The 26,808-nt window shown below is 36.4% G+C and overlaps 2 protein-coding genes across 5 annotated transcripts in view; one reads left to right on the top strand and one right to left on the bottom strand.

The window, feature by feature from the left end:
• The first annotated feature begins 658 nt into the window (after positions 1-658).
• TRIM59 (tripartite motif containing 59) lies at positions 659-13,482 on the top strand. Of its 4 annotated transcripts, none has more exons than XM_036117230.2 (3): positions 659-789; positions 1,760-1,833; positions 10,371-13,482. In XM_036117230.2, the coding sequence occupies exon 3, from the start codon at positions 10,374-10,376 to the stop codon at positions 11,583-11,585; it is 1,212 nt and encodes a 403-aa protein (XP_035973123.2). In that variant the 5' UTR covers positions 659-789; positions 1,760-1,833; positions 10,371-10,373; the 3' UTR covers positions 11,586-13,482. The 4 variants fall into 4 exon arrangements, with proteins under 4 accessions (XP_035973123.2, XP_035973121.2, XP_035973122.2 ...); XM_036117228.2 differs by having other exon boundaries at positions 1,760-1,837; positions 10,371-13,481; XM_036117229.2 differs by having other exon boundaries at positions 663-874; positions 1,760-1,837; positions 10,371-13,481.
• A 244-nt stretch (positions 13,483-13,726) lies between these two features.
• SMC4 (structural maintenance of chromosomes 4) overlaps positions 13,727-26,808 on the bottom strand; it is a 39,334-nt gene continuing 26,252 nt past the window's right edge. Inside the window, exons 14-24 of the mRNA XM_036117227.2 lie at positions 26,508-26,733; positions 26,353-26,429; positions 25,354-25,506; positions 24,029-24,155; positions 19,060-19,249; positions 17,879-18,023; positions 17,399-17,572; positions 16,751-16,933; positions 16,370-16,602; positions 15,462-15,645; positions 13,727-15,011 (exon numbers count right to left, since the gene is read on the bottom strand). Of these exons, the coding sequence (XP_035973120.2) occupies positions 14,859-15,011; positions 15,462-15,645; positions 16,370-16,602; positions 16,751-16,933; positions 17,399-17,572; positions 17,879-18,023; positions 19,060-19,249; positions 24,029-24,155; positions 25,354-25,506; positions 26,353-26,429; positions 26,508-26,733 (1,845 nt within the window). The 3' untranslated portion in view covers positions 13,727-14,858. The remainder of the gene's footprint in view (positions 15,012-15,461; positions 15,646-16,369; positions 16,603-16,750; positions 16,934-17,398; positions 17,573-17,878; positions 18,024-19,059; positions 19,250-24,028; positions 24,156-25,353; positions 25,507-26,352; positions 26,430-26,507; positions 26,734-26,808) is intronic.

The raw sequence follows: 26,808 nt of genomic DNA on the forward strand, positions 1-26,808 counted from the left end.
GTCCTAAAGAAGTCCTAGGGTCCCACTAGCTGTCACAGAGTAAGTTCTCTTTAAGAGAACTGTAATTAATCAGAAGCCCCCTCCCCTACACTCAGCCAAGAACTCTGGTAGGTCCAGGTAGGGAAACTCGGAGTCAGGGGAGGACGGAGCTTGCAGGCTGGGTTGCGTGTGCCGGTGGGAGGCTTCCCGCTGCAGGGAACCTGTGAGGTAACAATGGGAGACGCTGCACTTTAAAGCCTAGAATCAGGACGTGCCAGATTGGTTCCGAGTAAAAAACAGTCCTATGAATGTTTCTTGTGGGGGTAGTCAGCCGCCGCCAGGCTCCACCTCTCCCGGGGCCTTGGACGACGTCCCACCTCCCCAAGGCGGCGGCAGCCCAGCCTAAGTCTGCGGCTTCCAGAGGCACCCACACGCACTGAAGCGCCTCCTGCCGCGTGCCTCCGCAGCTTCCGAGAGGCGGGCGGGCGCCTAGTGCGCAGGTGCGGGAAGCTGGCCCAGGGCTTCGAGCCAAGCTTTCGCAATTACGCCCCCGCCTCCGCAGGCGCTACCGGCCGTTTACTTTTGAACGGCGGCCGCGCGCTCTTTCCCATTGGCGGACGCTACGCAGTTGAATGTTGCCGGGAGACTGCGCCTGCGTCGTGAGGCTCCGCGAGGCCCCGCCCCGTCTGGGCACCTGAAATCCCTCAGGGCGGAGGAGGGCGGGGACGCTAAGCATCTCGGGGACGCGGAGTGTGGAGGCAGTAGAGCTGTTCTGGCCTGTTGGAGTAGGTTGGTCTCCAACTTCCCGCGGTGAGTCTAAAGAGCGTCTCTTCGGGTTCGAGAAGGCATCTCTGGGTCCCTCTTCTTTGCCTGTAAGCGCAGGCAGGTGTACTGGGTATGTTTGGTGGAGAGTTCCAGGGGCTTGATGATGGAGAGGATGGGCATGGGTCCTGCATTTATTCTCTCTCGTCCCAGAGGAGGAGGTTGCGGAACCTCGTTTTCCTCCGTCCCGTATGTACGGAGCTAGGTTTCCGTGAGGGAGCAGGCCGTGTGTGGTGGGGAGGGTGAATGAGAAGAGCGGCACTCCACAGACCCGGTCTGCCTCGCGTGGTTTCGGGCGGGGGGTGCCGGGGCGGTGGAAGTGCATTAGGAGGGAGGCTCGGGAAGATTTGTCCTAACCCTTGGAGAAAGGGAAGGGTGCGGTTATGTTGAGGCCCTTCTTTGTGAGAGGTTCTCATTAGACTTAACAGTGGGTGTAATTATGCCCATTTTACAGGTGTGAAACCTCAGTTCTGAGGGGCAATAGGAAAAACTGACCCAGGACGCCACAACATTTAAATGGCAGAACTGAGCGATGTAGAGACGTATTGATGGGAATAATCTAAATCAGTATTTAATTTTAGGCTGACAAGATCTTTCACTCCCATGGATGTTTCTTGTCTTCAGGTTAGCTTTAAGAAGTCTAAAATGCGCACGAATGTTCGCTCCGTCATCACCATTGTTGGCTAACATTTTCAAGTACTCGTAAGATACTTGACGCTACAAAAAGAGGTCCTTTGTGACAATATTTGGTCACAGGATTGTTGGGATTTTCAGTGTACAAGTGATACCTCTCCTGCACCAACAACTGTTGATATTTGTCACTATTTTTATAAAACACAATGAGGCATAGGGGAGATAAACGTCAAAGAGTGAAATAACCATTCCTGTGATGTCATATTTAATACATTCTTTGAGAATGTAAATCTAAAATACTAAGATAAAATTATTTTAATTTCAGAATACGAATAAAAGAAACTGAAAAAGTTGGAGAAGATCAAGTATATTCAGTCACTAAGCCAGAAGATCAGCAAAGTAGGTAAGCCCTGAAAGATTAAGTGAATACAAAAGAAATCCTCGGTAAATTTTTTTAAGTATGTGATTTAAAGTGTAAGTTGAGATTTTTAAATCTTGTGAAAAAAGACATGTTGGTGTATAAAATTCAAGCCATCTAGGAGGAGCATAAAGTGAAAACAACTCCCTCATCTGACCTATACCTTAGTCACTTTTGTATACCCTTTCAGAAATTTTATGAGGATTTGTGTACATCTAAACACACAAATGGTATCATTTTATACATACAGACCTGCAAGTTGCATTTATTACTTAAGTTATCTGGATACCTTTTTACTCTGCCTTTACATACTGATTTGCATTTTTTTTGATGACTATGTAGCTATCCTTTGAAGTAAGGTATCATAATCTAGTCTGGCAAGGTGAAATTTTGATTTCAGGTAATGTTAGTTTTAACATTACCTTTCAGCAAACATATTGCTGAATATATTTTCACTGTGAAAAGTACTGAGGAAAAAGCAATGAAAATCTGAATTTCTCATTTCAGTTCTTGATTAAATCACATAAGTAGTTTCTTTTTTAGTTTGGGGAAATAGGTTGATGTCAAAATGCAAGAACAGTGCAAATGGGCCGAGTTAAAGTCATATCTGACCATAGGATTTTTTTTTTTTTATTTGAAAGAGTTATGGTGACCCTTCATTATTTTTGTATATTTATATGTGCAAAAGTATCTTTAAAATCTTGCCCTATGTATATAGATGGCACAACTGTAGTATTTCTAAAGTAATCTTGAATTGCACAAAATGTGCTTTGTATCAGTTAGGGCGACAAAGATGTGAGACCCAATCAGAATTTTCCCAGCCTTATAGCTGACTCACACTATAAGTTCTAGAGCAACTCACTTAACTCTATAATGTAAACATAATTTTCTTCAGAGGTTGTAAAATGTAATGGATGTTTTATTACTATTTATGTTTAGAGAGCATTATTAGTGAATTAAAATTAAAAAAATCATTTACACACTACTGTGTAATAGAATGGATAATGATATTTTTTTTGTACTGTTTAGTTCTCCATAATCTATTCTCAGTACTGAGCACCTGTAATATGCTAGTTAGACATTATGGAGGCTCTGTGCTCTCTCTCTCAAATAAATAAATAAAATCTTAAAAAGAAGGGAGTCACTAGGTCCAGTCTACACTCAAGGGAATGGGATTACAAAAGGACATGAGTACTAGAAGTGGAGGTCATTGGGGGCCATCTTGGAGGCTGCCTATCCCAGATAGCTAATGGCTTATTAAAGAGCTGACAACTCTTGGGTCTTTCAATACTAGCAATTTTGTTAATTCATTGTTTTCCTCATTTATTTTTATTATTTTTCTTCTGCCTTTCCTAGGTTGGTTTTCCTTTTTTTCTCTTTTGAAGATTTTATTTATTTGACAGAGAGACAGCAAGAGAGGGAACACAAGCAGGGGGAGTGGGAGAGGGAGAAGCAGGCTTCCTGCAGAGCAGGGAGCCCGATGTGGGGTTCGATCCCAGGACCCTGGGACCATGACCTGAGCCGAAGGCAGACGCTTAACGACTGAGCCACCCAGGTGCCCCTAACTCTTTTTCTTTAGATGAATCCTTTTTATATTCCTTTTGTTTGGTAATGGAAGTATATAGCTTCAGCTCTGCCCTATACATTTTTTTTTTTAAACCCTATAGATTTTCCTAAGAGTATTTTTGTTTCACATGAATAAAGTACATCTTGGCTGGGTACAGAATTCTTAGGTCATATCCTTTTCCTTCTAGACCCTGTGGACATTGCTATATGATCTTTCAGCATTCCTTGTTGCTTTGGAGATGTTCTGGTTATGTACCACCATGTAACAAATATCTGAAGGCTTGGCTGGCTGCATGTTCATGATGACTTTTTCGCTCACATGTCTGGTACTTCATTGCTTCTCTACTTTTCCTCTCTTGCCAGCAGAGTAGTCTGAACTTTGTTTTACATAGTGATTCATGGCTCTGGGGCAATAACCTGCCAGGCTAATTAAGGGCTATACCCAGAACGGTCATAGCATCCCTTGTACTTTATATCCTGTTGATCAAAGTAGTCACATAGCCTGCCCGGGTTTTTTGTGGGGAAGAGATTTCATCTTTTGATGAAGGAGTACCTCTGAAGCCACCCTGTGGAGGAGCATATGTGGGAGATAATTGTTGTGGCCATTTTTGGAAATTAAAATTTCCCAGAAGAGAATTCTGAGACCATTGTTTTTTCCTTTTTTAGATATCTTACTTTTTTGCCTAGATGCTTGTAGGATTGTCTCTGTCTAAAATTTTATGTTTTTAATTAGATGTTAATAGTTGAAAATAAAATAGCAGTATTTAGGTTAATAATGAAGAATAGTAGTCCCCTGCCCTCACTCTCCCCACTCCTGCTTCCTGCTCTCCAGAAGCAACCACTTTCATTTAATGATTTATTTTGGTATCTGTTTATAGATTTTTTTTTTTTAAAGATTTTATTTATTTGACAGAGACACAGCGAGAGAGGGAACACAAGCAGGGGGAGTGGGAGAGGGAGAAGCAGGCTTCCCGCGGAGCAGGGAGCCCGATGCGGGGCTCGATCCCAGGACCCTGGGATCATGACCTGAGCCGAAGGCAGACACTTAACTGACTGGGCCACCTAGGTGCCCCTAAGATTTAGTTCTTAAGCACTGTTTCCTTCCTTTATTCCCTCCAGCCAATATAATTGTCATTTTCTTAGTTTGGGCTGTTACAACAAAAATACCATGGACTAAGTGGCCTAAACAACAGATTTTTCACAGTTCTAGAGGCTGGGAAATCCAAGATCAGGATGCCAGCATAGTTGGGTTCTGGTAAGAGCTCCCTTCCTGGGGTGCCTAATCACCTCCCAAAGGCTGTACTTCCTAATACCATCACATTAACGGCTAGGATTTCAACATGAATTTTGGGGGGACACAGGCATTCAGTCCATAAGTCATGTTTTTTGGTAAAATCAGTATTTAATATTATGACTAATATGATAAATGAGCCATATATTTCCTCTCATTTCATGATTCTGTCACTTTTCCCAAACTTTAGTTTTGTCATCACCTCTCAATATGTTCAGACACTTGAAATACTGTCAGTTCCATTTCTTAAAGACCTTTTGGATTCCTTTTGGATCTGTCTTCTTTTCCCAGACTAGTTCTTTAGGCTTGCTGCACAGTTGTCCTGGATTTAATTTCACTATTAATCTGGTGAGAATTCTTGCTTTTCTTTTCTTTTTTTTTTTATTTTTTATTTTTTATTTTAAAGATTTTATTTATTTATTTGAGACAGAGAGAATGAGAGAGAGAGAGAGCACATGAGAGGGGGGAGGGTCAGAGGGAGAAGCAGGCTCCCTGCCGAGCAGGGAGCCCGATGTGGGACTTGATCCAGGGACTCCAGGATCATGACCTGAGCCAAAGGCAGTCGCTTAACCAACTGAGCCACCCAGGCGCCCCACTTTTCTTTTCCAAAATTTATTTTTCTGGGTATAGAATTTTAGGTTGGAAGCCATTTTTTCCTGAGAACATTGAGGGCATTGCTTCACTGCCTTCTAGTTTCCAGTGTTGTTACATACATACAACATAGATAAATCCAAGACATTCATCCTAGAAGATATACATAGGTAAAGTTTTTGCTCCTTTTTTCCCTCTCAAAAGTCTGAGCTGGATATAGAAAACTGCTGGTGCATAAAATTTCATACTAGTTTCCGGAAGGACTAGCTTCTAAGCATGAAAACCACCTTTATCTTCTGTTTCTAGGGCAATAACCAGAGTCAGAAAGTTGCTGGCCTTACAGAGTTGTTTTCAACCAGGCTTGCTTCTGTTAACCAGTTCTGACTTGTCATAAATTTATTGCCTAAAATCAGTTTTTAAGAGCAAGAAGAGGGTCATCCAAGAGTCGGATTTTATTTCTGTGTCTTCAAGTTAACTACAAACTTCTAATTAAATTTTATTAAAAATGTTTATGTACTGTGAAAGTTAACTTTTGAGACCATATTTGCTTTCTATTTTATATGAGCTCAGGAGATGACATTTTCTTTCAGTATTGTTATAAATATCTTCATTGTAAACAAAGTTGAGCTTTTGGGGTCCCTAAGTGGGTCTCAGGGAAAAATGTTTTCTAGCCTTTTGTCAAATATGACTTTAGAGGGAAAGGTTTGATTCTGTTTTAGGCCTAATTTTGGCACTTAAACATTAAATAGCTCTAATATTAAATCTAAATTGAATATATGTCCACTGATCAAATGTTATTTTTCCCCTGCAAAGTGCTGTTTTGTTTATTCCTTCATTATGAATTCTGACATCACTAAAATCCTCTGAGAAACATGTTTGTTTTTCATGGGTGGTTTTGTGTGATTATAGAGCTCTCTGTAGATATGGTGTAAAGTCATGAAATCTTCCCAGCATGCATTCTCTTGGACTTACCTGCAATGAATGTCATCTTCTGTACTGTTGCCCAATTACTTAATTTCCTGGAATGTTTCACAGTTGAAGCTTAGGATCTGTGTGACACATTTTGACTCAATAGGGTTCTGAATATTGTCAATCTGAATGGAGTAATTTTTGATAGACTCTCCTGTTATAGCTTTTCCTAAACAAAGTAGAGATTTTGCTGTTTTTTAAAAAAACAAAAAAGTAAGATCTGACATTAACGTTGGTTTCTGAAGGGGTAGTGTTTATTCAACCAATGTTGAGTGAATCCTTACTATGTGTTTAGTGAATACATGTAGTGAATACCTACAAGTTCTGTGTTTAGACACAATTCCTGCCCTTATTGCAGGCTTACATCCTAATATATAGGAAAATATTACAAAATTCTCTTAATAACTCCAGTTAAATACCATAAATTGGCAGTACAGCATTCAGTGAGATTAATAAGAGACCTAATTTGGGAGGAGGCAGGGCCCAATTTGAGACTTAATAAGAGTTTGATTTTAAAAATGTGAAGGAGCATAGAGCCAAAAAGTCTAGAGAGGTTTTTAATAGTTAATAAAAGTACACAATTATTTGTAAATGTCTTCTCAAATTACTCATCTTAAAAGTTAGTTTTATAGAGGATGATTTGGTAACCTTTATATTTTACATGAATGGGACTTGGGTTTTTGTTTTGCTCTTTAAGGTTCTCTAAATGGTGGTGTAACTTGCTTTTTCTCTATCAGAGCTAAGTAATTCCTGGAGATTGTGGCTTGAATTTGAGGATAGGTACAAACTAAGACTGTAAGACGAGGTAGGGTACAAAACTGTCAGGCTTTTGTTGTTGGAAATGTCAAAAGTATCTTGCCAAGAGGTCAAGTTACTATTGCTGGGTTTCTTTCATTAAGGAAAGAGGAATAATGATGTTCTTTACCACTAACGCTCTACTGGTCAGTAATTCATAGTTAATCCCAATCAACACTTCATCTTTAAAACTGATTTTTATTGGAAGGACTAATTAAAAAATGTTTTTCCCTTCCAAATCTGCAAATTAGAATTATTACTTTGGAATATTAAACTACGCTGATCCTGGACTTTAAGCATACTAGTATTTCAATTGAAGAAGCTAAGAAATTTATAGTAACTGTTACTAGGGAAATTTAATACCTTGCCTTAGGAACTATGGTTGAGCCAACTGGGAACATGAATTCTTTTGAATTAAAGAATATAGTTTTGCTAATCCCAATTTGTTATTTAGTAGGAATGTTTAATCTTGCCTATTTTTGCATAATTAAAAAAAAAATCCATGGGACACCTGGGTAGCTCAGTTGGTTAAGCGTCTGCCTTTGGGTCAGGTCATGATCCCGGGGTCCTGGGATGGAGTCCCATATCGGGCTCCTTGCTCAGCGGGGAGCCTGCTTCTCCCTCTGCCTGCCATTCCCCCTGCTTGTGCTTGCTCATGCTCTCTCTCTCTGGCAAATAAATAAAATCTTAAAAAAGAATCCTAACTTATTTTTGAGTATAAATGATGCACATTACATTAGTTTCATGTGTACAACAGTTTCAGCAACTCTATATTCATTATGGTATGCTCACACAATTATAGCTACCATGTCACTATACAGAGCTATTAAAATACTGTATTCCCAGTGTTGTACCTTTCATCTTCATGACTTATCCCATAACTGGAAGCCCGAACCTTCCTATCCCCTTCACCCATTTCACCATCCCCACCCTCCCCCTGACCACAACCACTTTTTTTCCTGTATTTATGGATCTGTTTTGGTGTTTTTGTTTGCTCATTTATTTTTTAAAAAGTTAATTTATTTTAGAATGAGAGAGAGCACTAGCAGGGGGGAGGGCAGAGGAAGAGGGAGAGAGAGAATCTTAAGCAGACTCTGTGCTAAGCAAGGAGCCTGATGCGGGACTCGATCCCATGACCCTGAGATCATGACCTGGAGTTGAAACCAAGAGTCGGACACTCAACCAACTGAGCCATCCAGGTGCCTCTGCTCATTCGTTTAGATTCCACATATAAGTGAAATCACATGGTATTAGTCTATTATTTTGCTTAGCATAATACCCTCTAGGTCCATCCATGTTATTGCAGATGATAAAATCTCATTTTTCTATGGCTGATTATTATTCCATTGTTTCTATATATTTATCATACACACACACACATATATACATACACACACACATACATATATATGCATACATACACACCAGATCTCATCTGTTCATTTATGATGGACACTTCTACTGCCTCCGTATCTTGGCTATTGCAAATAATGCTGCAGTGAACATGGGGTGCATACGTCTTTTGGATTTAGTGTTATTTTCGTTGGATAAATATCTAGTAGTGGAATTACTGGGTTGTATGGTATTTCTATTTTTAGTTTTTTGAGGAACCTCCATACTGTCTTCCAGTGATTGCACCAATTTACACTCCATCAACAGTGCAGGATTCCGTTTTTTCCACATCCTTGCCAACACTTATTTTTCTTGTCTGATACTAGCCATTCTGACAAACCTAAGGTGGTGTCTCGTGGTTTTGATGTGTGTTTCCCTGATGATCAGTGATGTTGAGCATTGTGTCGTGTCTGTTGGCCATCTGTATGTCTTTGGAAAACTGTTTATTCAGGCCCTCTGCCCATTTTTTAATTGGATTGTTTTTGGTGTTGGGTTGTACAAGTTCCTCATATATTTTGGATATTAACCCCTTATCAGATAGGTGGTATTTGCAAATAACCTCCCATTGCCTTTTCATTTGCTGGGCAGAAACTTTTAATTTTGGTGTAGTTCCAATTTATTTTTGCTTGTTTCCCTTGCTTAAGGAGACATATCTAGAAAAATGTTGCCAAGACCAATGTCCCCATAGATTATTTTCTATGTTTTCTTTATGGAGTTTTCAGGTTTTACATTTGGGTATTTTAATCCACTTTGAGTTTATTTTTTTATATGGTATAAAGAAAGTGGTCCAGTTTCAGTCTTTAGCATAGAGCTGTTCAGTTTTCCCAGCATCATTAAAGTGATTATCTTTTCCTCATTGTATATTCTTGTCTCCATTGCCAGAGATTGCCCATGTAAGTGTGAGTTTATTTCTGGGCTATCCTGTTCATTGATCTTTGTGTTTTTGTACCAGTACGATACTGTTTTGACTACTCCAGCTTTGTAGTATAGTTTGAAATATGGGATTGTGGTACCTCCCACTTTGTTGTTCTTTAACAAGATTGCTTTGGCTATTCAGGATCTTTTGTGGTTCCATACAAATTTTAGGCCTATTCTAGTTCTATGAAAAATACTATTGGTATTCTGATAGAGATTACATTGAATCTGTAGATTGCTTTAGGTAGTATAGACATTTTGACAATGTTCTTCCAGTCCAGAGTGTGGCATATTTTTCAACCTGTTTATGTTGTCTTCAGTTTCTCCCATCAGTGTTGAATAGTTTTCAGAGTACATGTCTTTCACCTTCTTGATTTATTCCTAGGTATTTTATTCTGGTAAATGTGGTTAATTTCTTCCTGCTACTGTTAAGTGTATAGAAATGCAACAGATTAATTTTGTATACTGCAACTTTACTGAATCTTCATTTATTCTATCTAAGTTTTTTGGTGATCTTTAGGGTTTTCTATATAAAGTATCCTGTCATTTGCAAATAATGACAGTTTTACTTTTTTTTTTTTAACCAACGTAGATGCCTTTTCTTTTTTCTTGTCTGCTATGGCTAGGACTTCGAGTTCTTGTGCATAGTTTAGATTTTAGCACTTAGAATGTAAAAATTGCACAGGTTATCATTAAGTAGACTTCAACAGAACACTGAATTTTACTTTTGCAAAGAAGCAAACTTAAATAACTTTAATTTGAAGTATTTACTACAAATTAGAATTGTTTAGCATGATTTTTGTCCCAAAGTAAGCTCTTAAAAATGATGTCTACATTATTAGGAATTGTATTACTTAGAAAGCATTTAAAAATCTTAATTATCTTTTAAATGACAAGCACAGTATATTAATAGTTTTGAGGTTAACACCTAAAACTTTATATGGTATGTACAAGTGTCTTTGTTACATGGAGACTTAAAATATTTTCTTCTCTTGACAGGAAATGCACAATTTTGAGGACGAGTTAACATGTCCCATTTGTTACAGTATTTTTGAAGATCCTCGTGTACTACCGTGCTCTCATACATTTTGTAGAAATTGTTTGGAAAACGTTCTTCAAGCATCTGGGAACTTTTATATATGGAGACCTTTACGAATTCCACTCAAATGCCCTAACTGCAGAAGTATTATTGAAATTGCTCCAACTGGTATTGAATCTTTACCTGTTAATTTTGCATTAAGGGCTATTATTGAAAAGTACCAGCAAGAAGACCATCCAGATATTGTCACCTGTCCTGAACATTACAGACAACCATTAAATGTTTACTGTCTCCTAGATAAAAAACTAGTTTGTGGTCATTGCCTTACCATAGGTGAACATCATGGTCATCCCATAGATGATCTTCAAAGTGCTTATCTGAAAGAAAAGGACACGCCTCAAAAACTGCTTGAACAGTTAACTGACACATACTGGACAGATCTTACTCGTCTTATTGAAAAGCTGGAAGAACAGAAATCTCATTCAGAAAAAATGGTCCAAAGTGATAAGGAAGTTGTCCTACAGTATTTTAAGGAGCTTAGTGATACATTAGAACAGAAAAAAAAAGTTTTCCTAGCTGCTCTCTGTGATGTTAGCAATCTGATTAATCAAGAATATACTCCACAAATTGAAAGAATGAAAGAAATAAGAGAGCAGCAACTTGAATTAATGACATTGACATCATCTTTACAGGAAGAGTCTCCACTTAAATTTCTTGAAAAAGTTGATGATATCCGCCAACATGTGCAGGTTTTGAAACAAAGACCACTTCCTGAGGTTCAACCTGTTGAAATTTATCCTCGAGTAAGCCAAATATTGAAAGAAGATTGGAGCAGAACAGAAATTGGACAAATTAAGAAACTTCTTATTCCTGAAATGAAAATTTCTTCAAAGAGGATGCCATGTTCCTGGCCTGACAAAGATGAAAAAGAAGTTGAATTTTTTAAGATTTTAAACATTGTTATAGTTACTTTAATTTCAGTGATACTGATGTTGATCCTCTTTTTTAACCAACACATAATAACCTTTTTAAATGAAATCACTTCAATATGTTTTTCTGAAGTCTCTCTATCTGTTTACCAAAGTTTATCTAACAATCTGCATGATTTAAAGAATATGCTATGTCACACTTTATATTTACTGAAGGAATTCATGTGGAAAATAGTTTATCGTTGAAAATTCAAATCTGAATTGTTTAAATAGGCTTATTCTGTACAGCAGACTAAACCATTGCTAAAGGGAGAAATAGGGTACGATGGATAAACAAAATAGCCAACTGACCTATCAGAGTTACAACAAATATATAGAAATATGTTAAACCATCCATGTTTCTTAGATGATGGAAATACGTCAAAGTTAGAAATCATACATAAGGTGTCTAAACCAGAGTAGTATCTAGTTCACTTGCTTTAATACATTATCCCATTTACTTTATTGCTGTGGCATTGAAACATTCCTGTATCAATACTATCTTTTAGCATTTTTTGTCTTTTAGCATTCTATTACTGCAGTGGTTAGTGTTGCAGTTCTTTATGTATAGTTTTTAGATTAAAAGATGGCAAAATCCTTAGAGTGTATAGGCCTTTATTTTGATGTGGCTTGAAAGCCTTTGGCCAAATAAGGATGGTGAGTAGAGGTTTTAAATTCAAGTAGCAAAGTCTAAAAGTGATAAGGGATTGCTTACGTTAAGGATATTTTTGATCAAACATACCTGAGGCATTTATATATTTTAAGATAGATTTAAGAGCCCTACAATGTTTATCAACATTCATTCCTGACAAAGTTACTGCTTTTGGAAATATTTTGGGAACAGTGACCTTTTCAAATGATGGTCTTATTTTATTCTGTGGTTTGTGTAAGTTTGACTTTTTGGTTAGTGCTTTAGTCTTGCCAGTCAAATCAGTTCTTAGATTAAAAATTCAAAACATGTTACCAGCATAGTATATTGTTGATATATTCCATCATTTGATTTAGGTGGCATCATGTTAACTCTTATTTGTCTTAAAAATGGGCTTTTCTGCCATTTGCTTAGGCTATTATCAAAGTACCAATAATTTAACTTTCTTGAATTTTGCTTAAATGGGAGCCTGTGTAGCTCTTAAGTCAAATCCCTTTGATTAGTTTCCTTATTGTTAACAGGGACTGGAATTGTGGTGCTTGTGGTAGGACTTTTGTCCATGGAAACTGTAAGTAAAAGGTCATTTGTTTTCCAGAATTCCAAATTGGCTGTTGCTCTTAGATCCATTCCCTAGGAACGCTATCTAGTTCAGAGACTTTTCAGTCATTTTAGGGAATGCTCCTGGTTCTATACTACATATAAATTATAATGAATTAATATGGCTGTAGTTCTAAAATGCTCCTAAAGTCTTATCTGCTGAGAATATCTTACCACAAAGATGCCTGGCTGTATCAAGTCAAATATATGACCAGAATCAGAATATGTATCTAGCACAGTTAATCGTGTGGGCAAAGAACATTTGGAGGGTATTAATAGAGGTGGTGGGGGGAGCTAAATATTAAGGTATTGAAATATAAATACAACATATTAACTTTAGACTGAAGTTGATTAGTCACAATACAAAAATGCCACATACTTTTGAATACGTATATTAGTAAGCACTGAAATTTTGTTAGCTATTTGTGTCAAGCACTTAATGTCACGTCTGAAGTAGGTATTAACTTCTACTTTCTGTAGGTAAGCAAACACAACGAAAAGTGATTTGCCCGCATATGGGCAGCATATGGGAGACAGTGTCTTTCCAGAGTTTCTGCGGTCATGCTACCAAAACTTTAAGCCAGGATTTTTATTCAATTAGGACTAATTTATGTCTAAGAATCATCTATAAGATTGGAACATATACACACATTTTAGGTTTGACATTACCATTTTTTAAGTTGCCAGTTCTTAGACGAAACTGAATTTTATGTAATGTGCATGAATATAGTCAAGAATACAAATAACTGATTAATACATGCTGTTTTTTAATTCTTACCTGGAGGATGAAATTGTAAAATTTAAAGTATGTAATCTTGAAATATTTCTAAGTTTTATGTATAACAAAATATATATTTTAATAAACTTATTTTGCTATTCTATTTGCATTGAGTGGCTTAATAAGGTGCTCAAACTCGAGTGGTAGCTTTGGGGAATTTTCATATGGGTTATGGGAATTATCTATTTTAAATCTTTAAGACATGTCATAGAGCTTTAGTACTAGAGTATTAAGCTCCATTAATCACTGCTTTCACCGATGAAAAAGCACTTGATTATAGTTTTACCTTTCCCTTATATCTTGATTTAAAACAAATGACCATACTTGAGTTTCAGATCTTGCTTTATTTAAGTCCATGCTAATGTATTTACATATTTAATGACTTGTGATATAAACCATCTTTGTTGGATCTTTTTAGTACCTAAACAATGGTTGCTGAATATTGAGCTAATAACTTTAATTCCTTAGAATCAATATCTAGAAATCAAATAGCTAGGGCAAAGACTTGATTCAATACCAAAATTCCTCTTGAACCCAAGTGGTTGCCAACTTCAGTTACACGGTTAACACTGAGCTAATGCAGTGCAGAAAAGAGTGTCCTGGCAAATGGATAGGCAAATACTCCATCTTCATTTCCATTTATACTAAGGAAGTTAACCCCTACACACTTCATTTTTTATGAAGCAATTACCTGATGAGTATCTTATTCATGTTCAGATATTGTCTGTTTGCTGGCCCTCTTGCAAGTTTTAAACACAGAAAAGCATATAAAATATTTAAATTTTCATCTTGCAGAATTCAGAACTGTTTAAAAAAGCGTTCCCATTGTTTGGGTAATAAATAGTGACTAAACTATTATAGTAAATAGAATACCTTAAGAATTTATTCAATAATAGTTGGCAGGTTTTTCCATTGTAGATTAGAGATCCATGATGGTATGCTGCATCTTGATTAACATGATATAGTTTAGAACTTACTATTCATGAACTAACACATTTTTAACTCTGTTGGTAACAGCTTGGGACTAAGGGCAAATCACCTGACCCTCCCAGGCATCTTATTTTCTCCATAGCCTGCTGCTTACAAAACGGTCAGATTCCCAGTCTCCTAGAAGCAGGTATATAGAGTATTTTTTAAAAGATTTTGAGAGACAGAGTACACGAACAAGCAAGGGAAGAGGCAGAGGGAGGGAGCCTGATAAAGGGCTCAATCCCAGCACCCTGGCATCATGACCTGAGCCAAAGGCAGATACTTATAACCAACTAAGCCACCCAGGCGCCCCTAGAATATTTTATTAGACTTTATAACATGTCTCCTAATAGCATAAAATAGAAGCCAGTTAGTTATATGATTCAGTTTAGGAATATGTATTTTACATAATTTATAATCCTTTACAAATAGAAAATCATAATACAATATGCTGATTCAATTTAAGGAATCCTGGGTATAAACAAATTCAACAAAGTCCTTTAGATGCGATTTGTTTTGGGTTTACTGCAACACTTTTTGTTATATTGTATGTCTTGTATATTCCAATAAGTCTGTCTGAAATCTCAAACATATTATTTCGAAGAGAAATTATTATGAACTGGGCATTTTTTGTTTGTTCCTAAAGAGAAAGAAAAAATAGGTTAGAAGTATTAATAACAAATCATAATAAACATCTAAACTTCCCTGAAATGTTTTTTCTGGGCAATAAATTCAACATTACTTTGATAATTAAGATGAACAGGAATGATAGCATGGGTAATTCATGACACAGATTTGAGTTTGAGAGGAATTTGGGTATTTTTGGAAGCATGATTGCCTAGAAGTCTTCTAGTGGGAAAGAAATCTAAGGAGACTAGAGATTCTAGTTGTGTTTCTGCTACTAATTTATATTTTAACTTGTCCAAATTGGAAATATTTAGTTCAAATAAAGGACTTGGTCTCTCTGATACCATATAGGACATGATATTAAGAGTACAGGGGAAAAGCTCAAAAGTAAGAAATAAGTCAATGAATTCCATGTGTATCATTATAAAATTCTCAGAATGAAAACCTCTAAATGATTACTTACATATATATAAAATGCAACAATGGACACATTTTTAAAATCAAGGGCTGCATCAATCTCATCCATGAAGTACAGAGGAGTAGGTTTGTAGTGGTGAAGAGCAAATACTAAAGCCAAAGAACTAAGTGTTTTCTCTCCTCCTGAAAGATTGAAGATCTTCTTCCAACTTTTCTTAGGTGGTCGAACACTGAATTAAAAGAAAATCTCTTCTTAGATTACTCGCAAAGTTAAAGACTTCATGATTTGTTTTCCACAACTGGCTTCTACCATCTTCCTTGGGGATCCTCTAATTTGCTTTTCACAGATCTAAACTTTTTTGGGGTTATTTTATAAAAATGTTATTGGAGAATGAACACAACACCTACCAAAATTTTAAGATTTAAACAGTAAGCCAGTGAACACTTCTTGCTATTCTTCTGTTTCCAGTGCATTTTTTTTGCTTTGCAATTTTAAAATCTTAATGTTAAACTGAAATGGCTCAAAAATTTCAAAAGATGAACTACACAAATATTGTGTAAAATTATTTGCTGCTTGCCCAGAATTTATGCTGTAAACTGCCAATATGTAAACAAATTATTATTTACCATCAAATAAAACAAGCTGGAGTGCTAACCTTCACATCCCACCCTTTAAAAATACTGGCAATTTGGAGATTATGTAGAGAGATGTAACAAGAGGATCTAAAACTCAGTATAGGGACACCTGGGTGGCTCAGTCGTTGAGTGTCGGCCTTCGGCTCGGGTCATGATCCCAGGGTCCTGGGATCGAGCCCCGCATCGGGCTTCCTGCTCTGCGGGAAGCCTGCTTCTCCCTCTCCCACTCCCCGTGCTTGTGTTCTCTCTCTCGCTGTGTCTCTCTCTGTCAAATAAATAAAATCTAAAAACAAAACAAAACTCAGTATAATTACAAACCTGAACATGATTCCTTCAGAGAAAGGGTCCAAGCTGTCTACAAGCTCCAGTTCAGCATCACCTCCCAAAGTTAGCATTTGGTAATTTTCCTTTAATTTATTTGTTATTATATAAAAACCTGCCATGAATTCATTAAGCCTTTGTTTCCGAAGATCTTCATATGCCTGTCTAAACTGATCTCTTTCACAAGTAATTTTATCCAATTCTGCTACCCGCTGTAAATATAATTCTTCCTATGGAAAAAAAAATGAGAAAAACATCTATTCAGTTACTCTTTTGAGATGAGAGTTAAAACTGCTAATTATATAAATTAAAATTCACAATTTAGGCTAAGGACTAAAAAGAATTTCAGACTAAGTCATTTACACAGTTTATTCATACCTTCTTTTTATACTCTGCAATGGCACCAAGGTTTGGTTTCATTTCATGACACTGGGCTTCTAAAAGTGCAATTTGATTTGTTATAGAATCTGGGTTCTTAATTGCTTCAAGATCCTCTGGGCTTAAAACTGCAATCTCTTCAAGAGGACTATCTTCTATGGGGTGCAATGATATTTTTGAAATCTAAAAGTTCAATTAAGATGAGTGTTAGGGAAGGCACAGAACTATAATTCATTTTTTATTAAAAAAAATCAAATCACAATATGACAAATTACCTATCTACTAAAACAATATATACTAAGGAATTGTGGCTAATTTCTATAGCAATTATTTTTCAAAGAACATCAAGAAAAAAAAAAAAAAAAAAAAGAACATCAAGAAAAATAATTGTAGTGTTCCAAAGTGTTCATGTAGCCTTTTGTTAAATCTCTGAATCAGCCCTGGGGTGAAAATGAACCATTACCCAGATTTCTCTATATATAGAAATTACTATATATTGTTCATTATGTATTCTATAAACCTGAGAAATGATTATCTCTGGAAATTAAGAATCACAACATCTCAAAAATACAAAATAGAAACAAGAAACACAACTCTTTCGTAAAGGATATTTTAAAGTGACATTTAACTAAATGGTAACCATCTTACCTCTTTTTGCCAATATTTTATTTTAGAATTATGTTCAGCCATGTGACCATCTATTTGTTCAAGTTTCAACTTAATACTAAGTGCATCTTTTTGAAGAGCATGTTCATTTTCTTGAATTGTTTTTAGTTCCTGAAGTAGATTACGATGTTCTTTTTGGATCTCTGGTAAGGACTCCTAAAAACCAAGAAGAACTACTATAGATAAGACCTTCCCAAATGGAAAGAAAGAACAGGTATTTTTACATTACAGAGATGAAGAAATTAGCAATCGTTCCCTATGCCCCTTCCATTTTAAAAGTTTATTTACGGAAAAGTTACAGTACTCATATTTTTTTTGTACAAATGTTAATTATAGCTATAAAAGTTTTAAGCTATTGGGTACTTACTAAGCTATTGAGTTTCAAGCTATTGAGTACTGATGTCATATATCCAAATCCTTGAATTGCTTCAAATACCATTCACTCCCATCTCCAAGTCTTACCTCTGCAGCATTTGTGTTCTTTACGACCTCTGCTGCTTTGTCCTCAAGACTTTTTAGTTCTGCTGTTAAATCATCTACTTCTTTCTCAGTGTCTTTTATTTCTTTCTCTGTGCGAAAGACTGAGTCTTGTGCTTTTTTAAGATTTCTAAACAAGCAAAATGATACATTAGAAATGTGCTAACATGGGATTTGTTATCCTGCTTATGAAAGTTTACCAAAAAACTTCATAATGTTAATGAGAGATTTTAGTATCATAATTTAAAATTTATGATTTACTAAATAAACCATCCTTGAAATGGTTTTTATGTTATACATACACTTCTGGGATGTTGTATATTTTATTAAACTCTGAGTATAAATTAATGAAACTTAGACCATGAAGCAAAGTTGTCCATTTTATTAGTATAGTCTTGTCATTTTCTTAGCTGATTGGAGATTCTTAAATCTCTACACCCATGAAACTATACCTTCAAATAAATAATACCTCCCAGTTAGGGCAAGACGTGTTTCCCAAGGAGGGGAACAATGACCATTTTTTCCCTTAATAAAATTTACTTCTACTTTGACCAGTGTATTTAGGCAATCTGCTGCTCCTAACAAATGGCTTATTAGTGCTTTATCTACCTTTGAGCCAGACCCTAGAGTAACTTAAGTAGATAAAATTATAACAAATTATTAAGATAAAAGAAAGTTATTTACATTTTAACGTTTTATATACACATTTAGCTTTAATTATCTAGAAACACCAATACTCTAAAAATTAATTTAAAAACAAGACCTAATAAAGACAATGGAATAATCCAATTAACTAAAAACTAACTTACCAAGACAATTTTGCCTCTTATTCTCCTAGAGGTAGATCTACTTAAATTAATAACCATCTAACTACTCTAAGCCAGAGAAATAAAACAGATTTTTATGTGCACACAAGTGGGCAGTTACAGAACTATACTTTGCCAAGGCATACCTGTTTACCACTTAAAACACACACACACAAAAGTGGTCATCATAAATAAATGTTCATAGGTTTCCCTTTACTAAAGTCCTATTAGATAAAAACATGCCAGAGAGGCTTAATAAGTAACAGCAGAAATGTTTAAAGGACATTAAATTTAAGTATAAGCCCCTTTTCCAACATGGAGGCAAGAGGACGACAGGTTAGGGTAGCATACATACTCTACCTGTCAGCAGTCTTGATTGCTACTTGGGCTTTAGTAATAGCAGAAGCACATTCATCTAATTGCTTATTTATTTTATCAAGTTTGTCTTGTTGGGCCTTGAGTTTATGGTTATTGATTTCTACGATGATATTGTGTAATCTTTTAACCTCAGCTTCTACTTTTCCAGCTCTCTCAGCCACATTGTCATATTCTGAAATAAAAAAAGAACTCAATTTGTGTTTCTAGGTTCACACACAATCACTTACTAGTAAATTTCTTCAGTCATATGACTTAACCTGATGTGTGCAAAAGAAATTTTAGACATTTGGGGAAAAGTGTATCTCAAAAAAACCAGAACACCCTATCTCAAAACAAATGGTATTATAACCACACATGGCTAAATTCTCTGGCTTAGCCACAGTATAACCCACTTATTTCTTAATGGCTTCATGCCCTCAGGTTCTTCTCAAAAATCTTTGCAACTTTTTCTTAGGTACTTCCTTGACTATTGGTCTCAATGATTTTTACCCTCAGACTATGTGCCTATTAACTTGCCTGTGGTAAAAAGAAAAACTGGTTATTTTATTCTGCTAACCTAACTGAAAGTTCTCCCTCACATGTTGTAACAAAGTCGGGGACACAGGATGAACTGGCACTTTTCTCTGTGGCACAGAAAACTAAAAGTTACATTTCCCAGATTCCCTCATACTAGGGCTCAGACATAATTTGGGGCCATTCAATTGAAAGAATTCACATAATTTGGAAGGCATACATGATATATCGGACATGTTTCTACTGGCAAGCAGTCAGAGAAATTTGCCTTTTATTGGTGGCATTAGAAGTTCTGGTATCCAGTCAAGAGCTTTGTTGAGTATTGTCAGGCAGCAGCACTAACCTGGACAGTGTGAATTACAGTAGGTGCAATGTGCTCCTGTTGTTGGTAGTTGCAGTGACACCTTCCCAATTTGAAAGAGGACTTTCCAATTGTGTAAGAGGCAGTATAGATCCTTTGATGGTTCTTTAGAATAGCTCTAGAAATTATTCTTCATTGTTCAACCTAAAATTTCCTTTAGTCATCCCGATGATTCTGTCAACAATCCAGTGCTCTCTTAAACACACGCATGCACTATATAAATTCCAATTACACTAGCCAGAGTGGATTCTATTCTCTTTTTTTCTCTTTTTTTTTTTCCCTAAGAGAGTGTGTTCATGTACATGGTGGGGGAAGGCCACAGGGCAGCAGTGGAGCAGTGGGAGAGGGAGAGAGAATCTCAAGCAGGCTCCACGCCCAGCACAGAGCCTGACGCAGGGCTCAATCTCACAACCCTGAGACCATGACCTGAGCCAAAATCAAGAGTTGGATGTTTAACCAACTGAGCCACCCAGGCACCCATCATGTATAAATTCTAATCACTATACAATATAGGAAGAATGAAAGCTGACAAAAAGGCGAAGAGTTCAAGCTATTAAGAATACTTATAGGGGCGCCTGGGTGGCTCAGTGGGTTGAGCCTCTGCCTTTGGCTCAGGTTATGATCCCAGGGTCCTGGGAGAGAGCCCAGCGTCAGGCTCCTTGCTCAGCGGGAAGCCTGCTTCTCCCACTCCCTCTGCCCTTTCCTATGCTTGTGCTCTCTCAAATAAATAAAATCTTAAAAAATTTAAAAAAGAATTCTTGTATCTAGAAAGGTAAACAGAAACACTGAGCTAACTTATGGAAAGAGTCCCACAAAGCTTCTATAGGAGGTATATAGGCATTTGGCAGAGGAGGAGGTAGGATTTACTGAGAACAGGATTGGATGAGGACTTAATTTCCCCTCCATTGTCTCTTCTCTGTCAGGTAGGTTGGAATTGTAACAAATCTCCCAATCTTATAATTTACCATTTCTCCTATGTTTTTGTCCTACATGACCAAAGAATTCTTTCAGCCTTTCTATATATATATATATATATATTTTTTTTTTTTTTTAAGAGAGAAAGCAAGCAAGCAAGTGGAGCAGGGGAGCAGAGGGAGAGGTAGAGAGAGAATCTTGAGCAGGCTCCATGCTCAGCAAGGAGCCTGATCTCATGACCCAGAGATCATGACCTGAGCCAAAATAAAGAGTTGGACGCTTAACTGAATGAGCCATCCAGGTGCCCCTCAGCCCATCTATTGAATTTAATTCCAACAACTCATTTTTTCACATTTCTGAAATCACCACTTGGTTCCTGAAACAAAACAACTTCTTCCCTTTTTTGGTCTTCTGTATCCCCCTTTTATCCTAAGGATATTAAACATACACATTTAAAAGTTCTATATTGCCAACACTAGTAATCCCCACACCCCCAGTACTCTACTGAATGAACTGTTTTGCTTACAGTGTCAATATTCTCTTAATCAAAATTCCATTAGGCTGCCTGCATGCTCTGCTCACTCATGGGATAGAACACCAGCTACTACGGGGGCTGGAACCACAACTTACACTTGGGGGATGGGCCAGAATATCCCTAGAAAGGTTCCAACTTTTAGAACATTTTCTTCCCTGTTTTCAAGTAATCTACCGTGCATTTTTATTTTTATTTTTTTTTTTTTAAGATTTTATTTATTTATTTGACAGAGAGAGAGAGAGACAGCGAGAGAGAGAAGGGAACACAAGCAGGGGAAGTGGGAGAGGGAGAAGCAGGCTTCCCGCTGAGCAGGGAGCCCGATGTGGGGCTCGATCCCAGGACGCTGGGATCATGACCTGAGCCGAAGGCAGACGCTTAACGACTGAGCCACCCAGGCGCCCCTACCGTGCATTTTAAAAAAAAAATATCTATAGTAGCATGTCTATTAGAAGTAGGAGGGAAAAACTGTGATGTATATAATCTGTAATTTTTTTTTTTTTTTTTTAAAGATTTTATTTATTTGACAGGGAGAGACATAGCGAGAGAGGGAACACAAGCAGGGGGAGTAGGAGAGGGAGAAGCAGGCTTCCCGCCGAGCAAAGAGCCCGATGCAGGGCTTGATCCCAGGACCCCGGGACCGTGACCTGAGCCGAAGGCAGACGCCTAACGACTGAGCCACCCAGGCGCGCCCCTAATCTGTAATTTTGAAGTCATTCTATAACCACCTTGCTCCCTTTATTCTCTAGGCATGAAATATTTTTAAGATTTTAAATTAATGTAAAATGAAACATTTAATTTTAAAGATGTGCTTGCAGAAATGGGTCCTTTAGAGTAAACATTAACACAATCTATGAATACCCAGTATTTCCAGGAGAAGAGCTTATATATATACATGGCTCTTAATAAAGTCAAGGCTTCCTTTTCAAACAAGAATGAAATACAGATTCCTGCAGTCTCTGTGAAAGTGCTGCTAGAAATGGCACAGATATACATTTTTGGCCTCTCAATTTTGACAACTAGGTACCATGAAAGCAGTCACAAAAAATACTGTGGGTATGTGTGGGGAAAGAGGAGCATGGGTTAAGTCAAAGTGTCCGCAATAACAAAATATAGATCCAAAATAAATGCAAGGAAAAAAAAAAATCCTGTCAGATAATGCTACTTCCCTGTACATCACTCTCCAGTGGCTATTTCTCTTGGAGACCTGGCCTATAAGGCCCTACATTATCTGGATTCTTCCACTACTTTAGCCACTCTGGCTTCGTGTTCCTAGGGACTCCCAGCATACTCCTGCCTCAGGGCCTTTGTACTTACTCCTCCCTCTATGATCTTAGAATGCTTTTTCCAAGTATCACATGGTTAGCACTCACACTTCTGTTGGGTCTCTCTGCTCAAGTACCTCTAGTAGAGGTCCATCTAACCACTGTGTCTGATTCCCATACCCTGCGCTGTTAATCCTTGTTTTATTATCACTTAGCACCAACCGGTATAAAATGCAATATGTTTAGCTTCCTCATCTGAAATGTGAGGTCCTTAAACAGAGGGACTTCATTTTGTTCATTTTGCTCAATCACCAGCACCTAAAACAAACCTGGCCATAACCAGTAGCAGATGCTATTTGAGTGAATATCTTAATATTAAAAATTCAGACAAAAATGCAGGACCACAAAAGTAAAAAAGTTAATATGGGTAGCTGATGAATATTCAATGTGCACAGTGGACGTGTCTACTTAACATCTTTTTACCTCTTTTTCTTTTGGAAGAAAACCGTCATTTTTGGAGCATCTGGACAATCAGTATTTGTCCTCCTGGGCTCACAAACTGAACCATAACAGGGGTCTTTCTTGAGGATGTGACAAAAGGCTTACAGTGTTTGGAGTCACTAGCTAAAATATTTTAAATCAGGAAGGGGTCTGTCATCATAACCCATTATGCCTTCCTCCTGCAATAAGATGCACATCTATGTTTGACTGAATCCAACATGGAAAGAGAAGCAGGGCTGCTGAAGTACATAATCAGGGGACTTCAATTTCAAAGCCAATTCTGGCTATAAGCCTATGAATTCCCTTTCTTGCTTTATGATATTGGTGGAACACTTATATATTTACATGTATATAAGAAGAAGAAGTTCTGGAAGGAAAAACATGTTTTCTAAGTTCTCAAACAAAGACTATTTTTCTTCATGTGTATACCACTTATTTCCTGTATGCTTTTATTTAAGTGATACTGTTGCCTAAATCTATAAAATAACTACTATTTTGAAGGGTAAGGACTGCGCCAAATATATAAAGTATAAAATTAAGAGCATGGGTTCTGGAAATAGATAGCCTTGGTCCTCAATTCCTCTATCACCACATGCTATATGACCTTAGGCAAATTATATAAATCATTCTGTGCTTAAGTTTTCTTATCAGTCAAATGAAGTACTTAATAGTATTTACTTTATAACCTTTTAAGAACAAAATAATAGAAACCATGAAACAGAGCAGTGACTTGCTCAGAAGTATGTGACTGCTATTTTTATTCTATAAACTGCTATGTTTAAACATTTCAAACATTAAAAACTTATTTCTGACAATCTCAAAAAAAAAAAAAAAAAAAAAGAAAGCATGTATCCTTAAACATACCTGTTTTGAAAACACTAACATTTTCTTCTAGTAATTTCTGCTTTTTTTTGTCAGGGGCTGTAGCAAGTACATTAGCTTCAAGTTCCTTAACTTGGACATTCAAATATTCTTCTTGCTCTGATAAACGCTACAGAAATATTTTAACATAGGTCAATATTTTTACTAATAACATTTGCCTTAAACACTCTGAATGAAATAAAGACACTTAAAATCTTTAAGAAGAATATACTAACAGGAAAAGGGCAGAAAACATGAACAATTAATATAATATTAAAACATGAAAAAGGCCAACAAACACATGAAATTTGTAATTCATCACAAAAACAAGTTAAAATGCCATTTTCTGGTGCAGATTAGCAAACTTACAATATACCGAAGACTACCACCTAGTGTTCAGACTTGGAAAAACAATTACTTGCATATGCTACTAAAAGTAAATGAATCAGAACCATCCTTTTGAGAACAATTTGACATTATGCAATAATGCCTTAAACACTGTACACATAGTGGGTAATAATTTTACGAATCTAACCTAAGTTAATAATTGGATGAGTGTATAAAGATATATCTAAGAAAGATATTTTAATTTTATTTATTTATTTTAAAAGATTTTAAGTAATCTCTGCACCCAACCTGGGGCTTGAACTCACAACTCTGAGATAAAGAGTCTCATGCTCCACTGACTGAGCCAGCCAGGTGCCCCTGACAAGGGTATTTTAAACAGGAATATTCATAACATGGAAAAGCATTTATCAAACTGTGATACAAACAAAATGCTCAAATGCAGTTGCAAACAAAGTAAATTTACATTGGCTTGGAAAGAAAACCACGATTTACTAGAAAAGTTAGTATGACTCATTAAAAATCTATGCATATATATCCATATCTACCATAAATATAAACACATACACAAAGACTAAGTATTTCTATTAAAAAGTTGAAGCATATACATAAAAATTAAGGGTGATAATCTTGTGGGTATTTTCTGCAAACTGTTTTTTGTTTTTTTAAGTAGTGAGTATGCAATGCTTTTTCATAATTAAGAAGCATTCTACTTTGAAAAGAGAATGAAAATAAAGGCTCACGTAGGTGTTAGGGGGAAGACTCCATGGAGTATAAATGGAAACCAAGAACAGCTATGGTTAGAGCAAAATTGCAACAGGGCATTTATCCATTAGTACTCAGGAAAATGAAATCAAGACACAGGACTTCCATTTAGAGACCCACTCTCTTCCTTTATATTCTAGAACTATAAGCAAACAACAAAATGCTTCTGCGAAATGCTACTGAATTCCAACAGTTTTAGCTAATATTGACAAGAGTACCTGGATGCTTGCAGTAAATTTTTCTAGTGTATTCTTCATTTCTCGTTCATTATGCCTTAACTTAACTACTGCTTCTTCCAATTGTACTTTCTGTTCCTGGATTTGCACTGATTTTTGAGAGTCTCTCTCCAACTGCGATTCCATTCTATTTACCTACAAAGAATACCAGTGAAATAAGTTTACTCCAAGAGTCATTTCAGATTAGCAGCCAAATCAACCTATGAATGAAGAAAATCAAAATTTCTGATTTTAAAGACTAGAATAAAACCAAAAACCCAGTTACAATTCCCAATCCTAAAGCTTAGGAGATGGTCAAACTAATTTCCGCATCACAGAATCTGAGGGGGAAGATAATTTTAAGTGCCGTATGTGTTACCTTTTACACCATGAAAATTTTTAAGTGGAAGGATAGCAACTATTTCAAAATAGGGGAAAAAAAAAAAAATCAAGGTACACCTCTTTGGAAAAAGTTCAGTATCCAGGACATCAAAGTATATAATATTTTTAAGGAATAAAAAAGTGTAGTGTTCCAAGAGGATGACAGAACACAGAAGTTTTTTCTAGACATTCTGACATTCTCATATACTTGGGGTCATGTCAAATATTTTGAAATAAAATTTAGAAATTTTCATTAGAAATCTTTGCTATACTTATTTTGAAACAGAAAAAACAATTATGCACTGCAGCAATAACTGTATGTGAAAAAACATTAAATGTCAAATAATAAGTGAGTGTTAAATTATGAAATATCCATATGATCCAAATGTAATACTAGAAAGATACATATGTTGAGCATATACTTTCTAATTAACATGTTTTATTTTTAGAGCCTTAAAGGGTTTTATATTTAAAAAAATTCCCACATCTTATGTCATTTATACAAAATTCAATCTTGTTAACTTAAAATCTGAGTTCACTTAGGCTGAATTTTATAGTATGCATGTTACACATCAATAAGCTTAATGAAAAAGGTCTGACTATAATTTTATATATGCTGACCTCTTCTTCTGAGATTTCAACAACTGATGAACCCATCCTTCCTTTCATTACTTTGCTTCCACCACCAGTCATTGTACCTACAGAACAGAAGTAAGACTTAGTTGTCTCCCCTAACAAGATTAAATAAACTCAATGGCAGGAAAAAAAATGATTACCTGACTGTTCTATGATTTGCCCCTGTAATGTCACCACTCTCCATCTTCTATCTTTTTGATATGCTACTCTTGTGGCTTGATCTAAGTTGTCAGCAACTAAGGTATCCCGTAAAGCAAAGTAAAAAGCTTGACGAATTTTCTCATCTTTTACTTTTACTAAATCAAATAACCGAGGAGTATTTTCAGGAGTTTGAATTTTGGTCATTTTATTTGCCCATACGGTCATCTAAAGTTAAAAAAAAAAAAAAAAAAAAAAAATCATTTCTTTCAGGTATCATTTATGTAACATACATACATGTGT

The sequence above is a fragment of the Halichoerus grypus genome, chromosome 1 (assembly GCF_964656455.1).
Source record: "Halichoerus grypus chromosome 1, mHalGry1.hap1.1, whole genome shotgun sequence".
In the NCBI taxonomy this organism is placed as follows: Eukaryota; Metazoa; Chordata; class Mammalia; order Carnivora; family Phocidae; genus Halichoerus; species Halichoerus grypus.

Excerpts from the sequence above, each read along its gene's own strand:
- TRIM59 (XM_036117230.2), top strand. The coding sequence starts at position 10,374 with ATGCACAATTTTGAGGACGAGTTAACATGTCCCATTTGTTACAGTATT.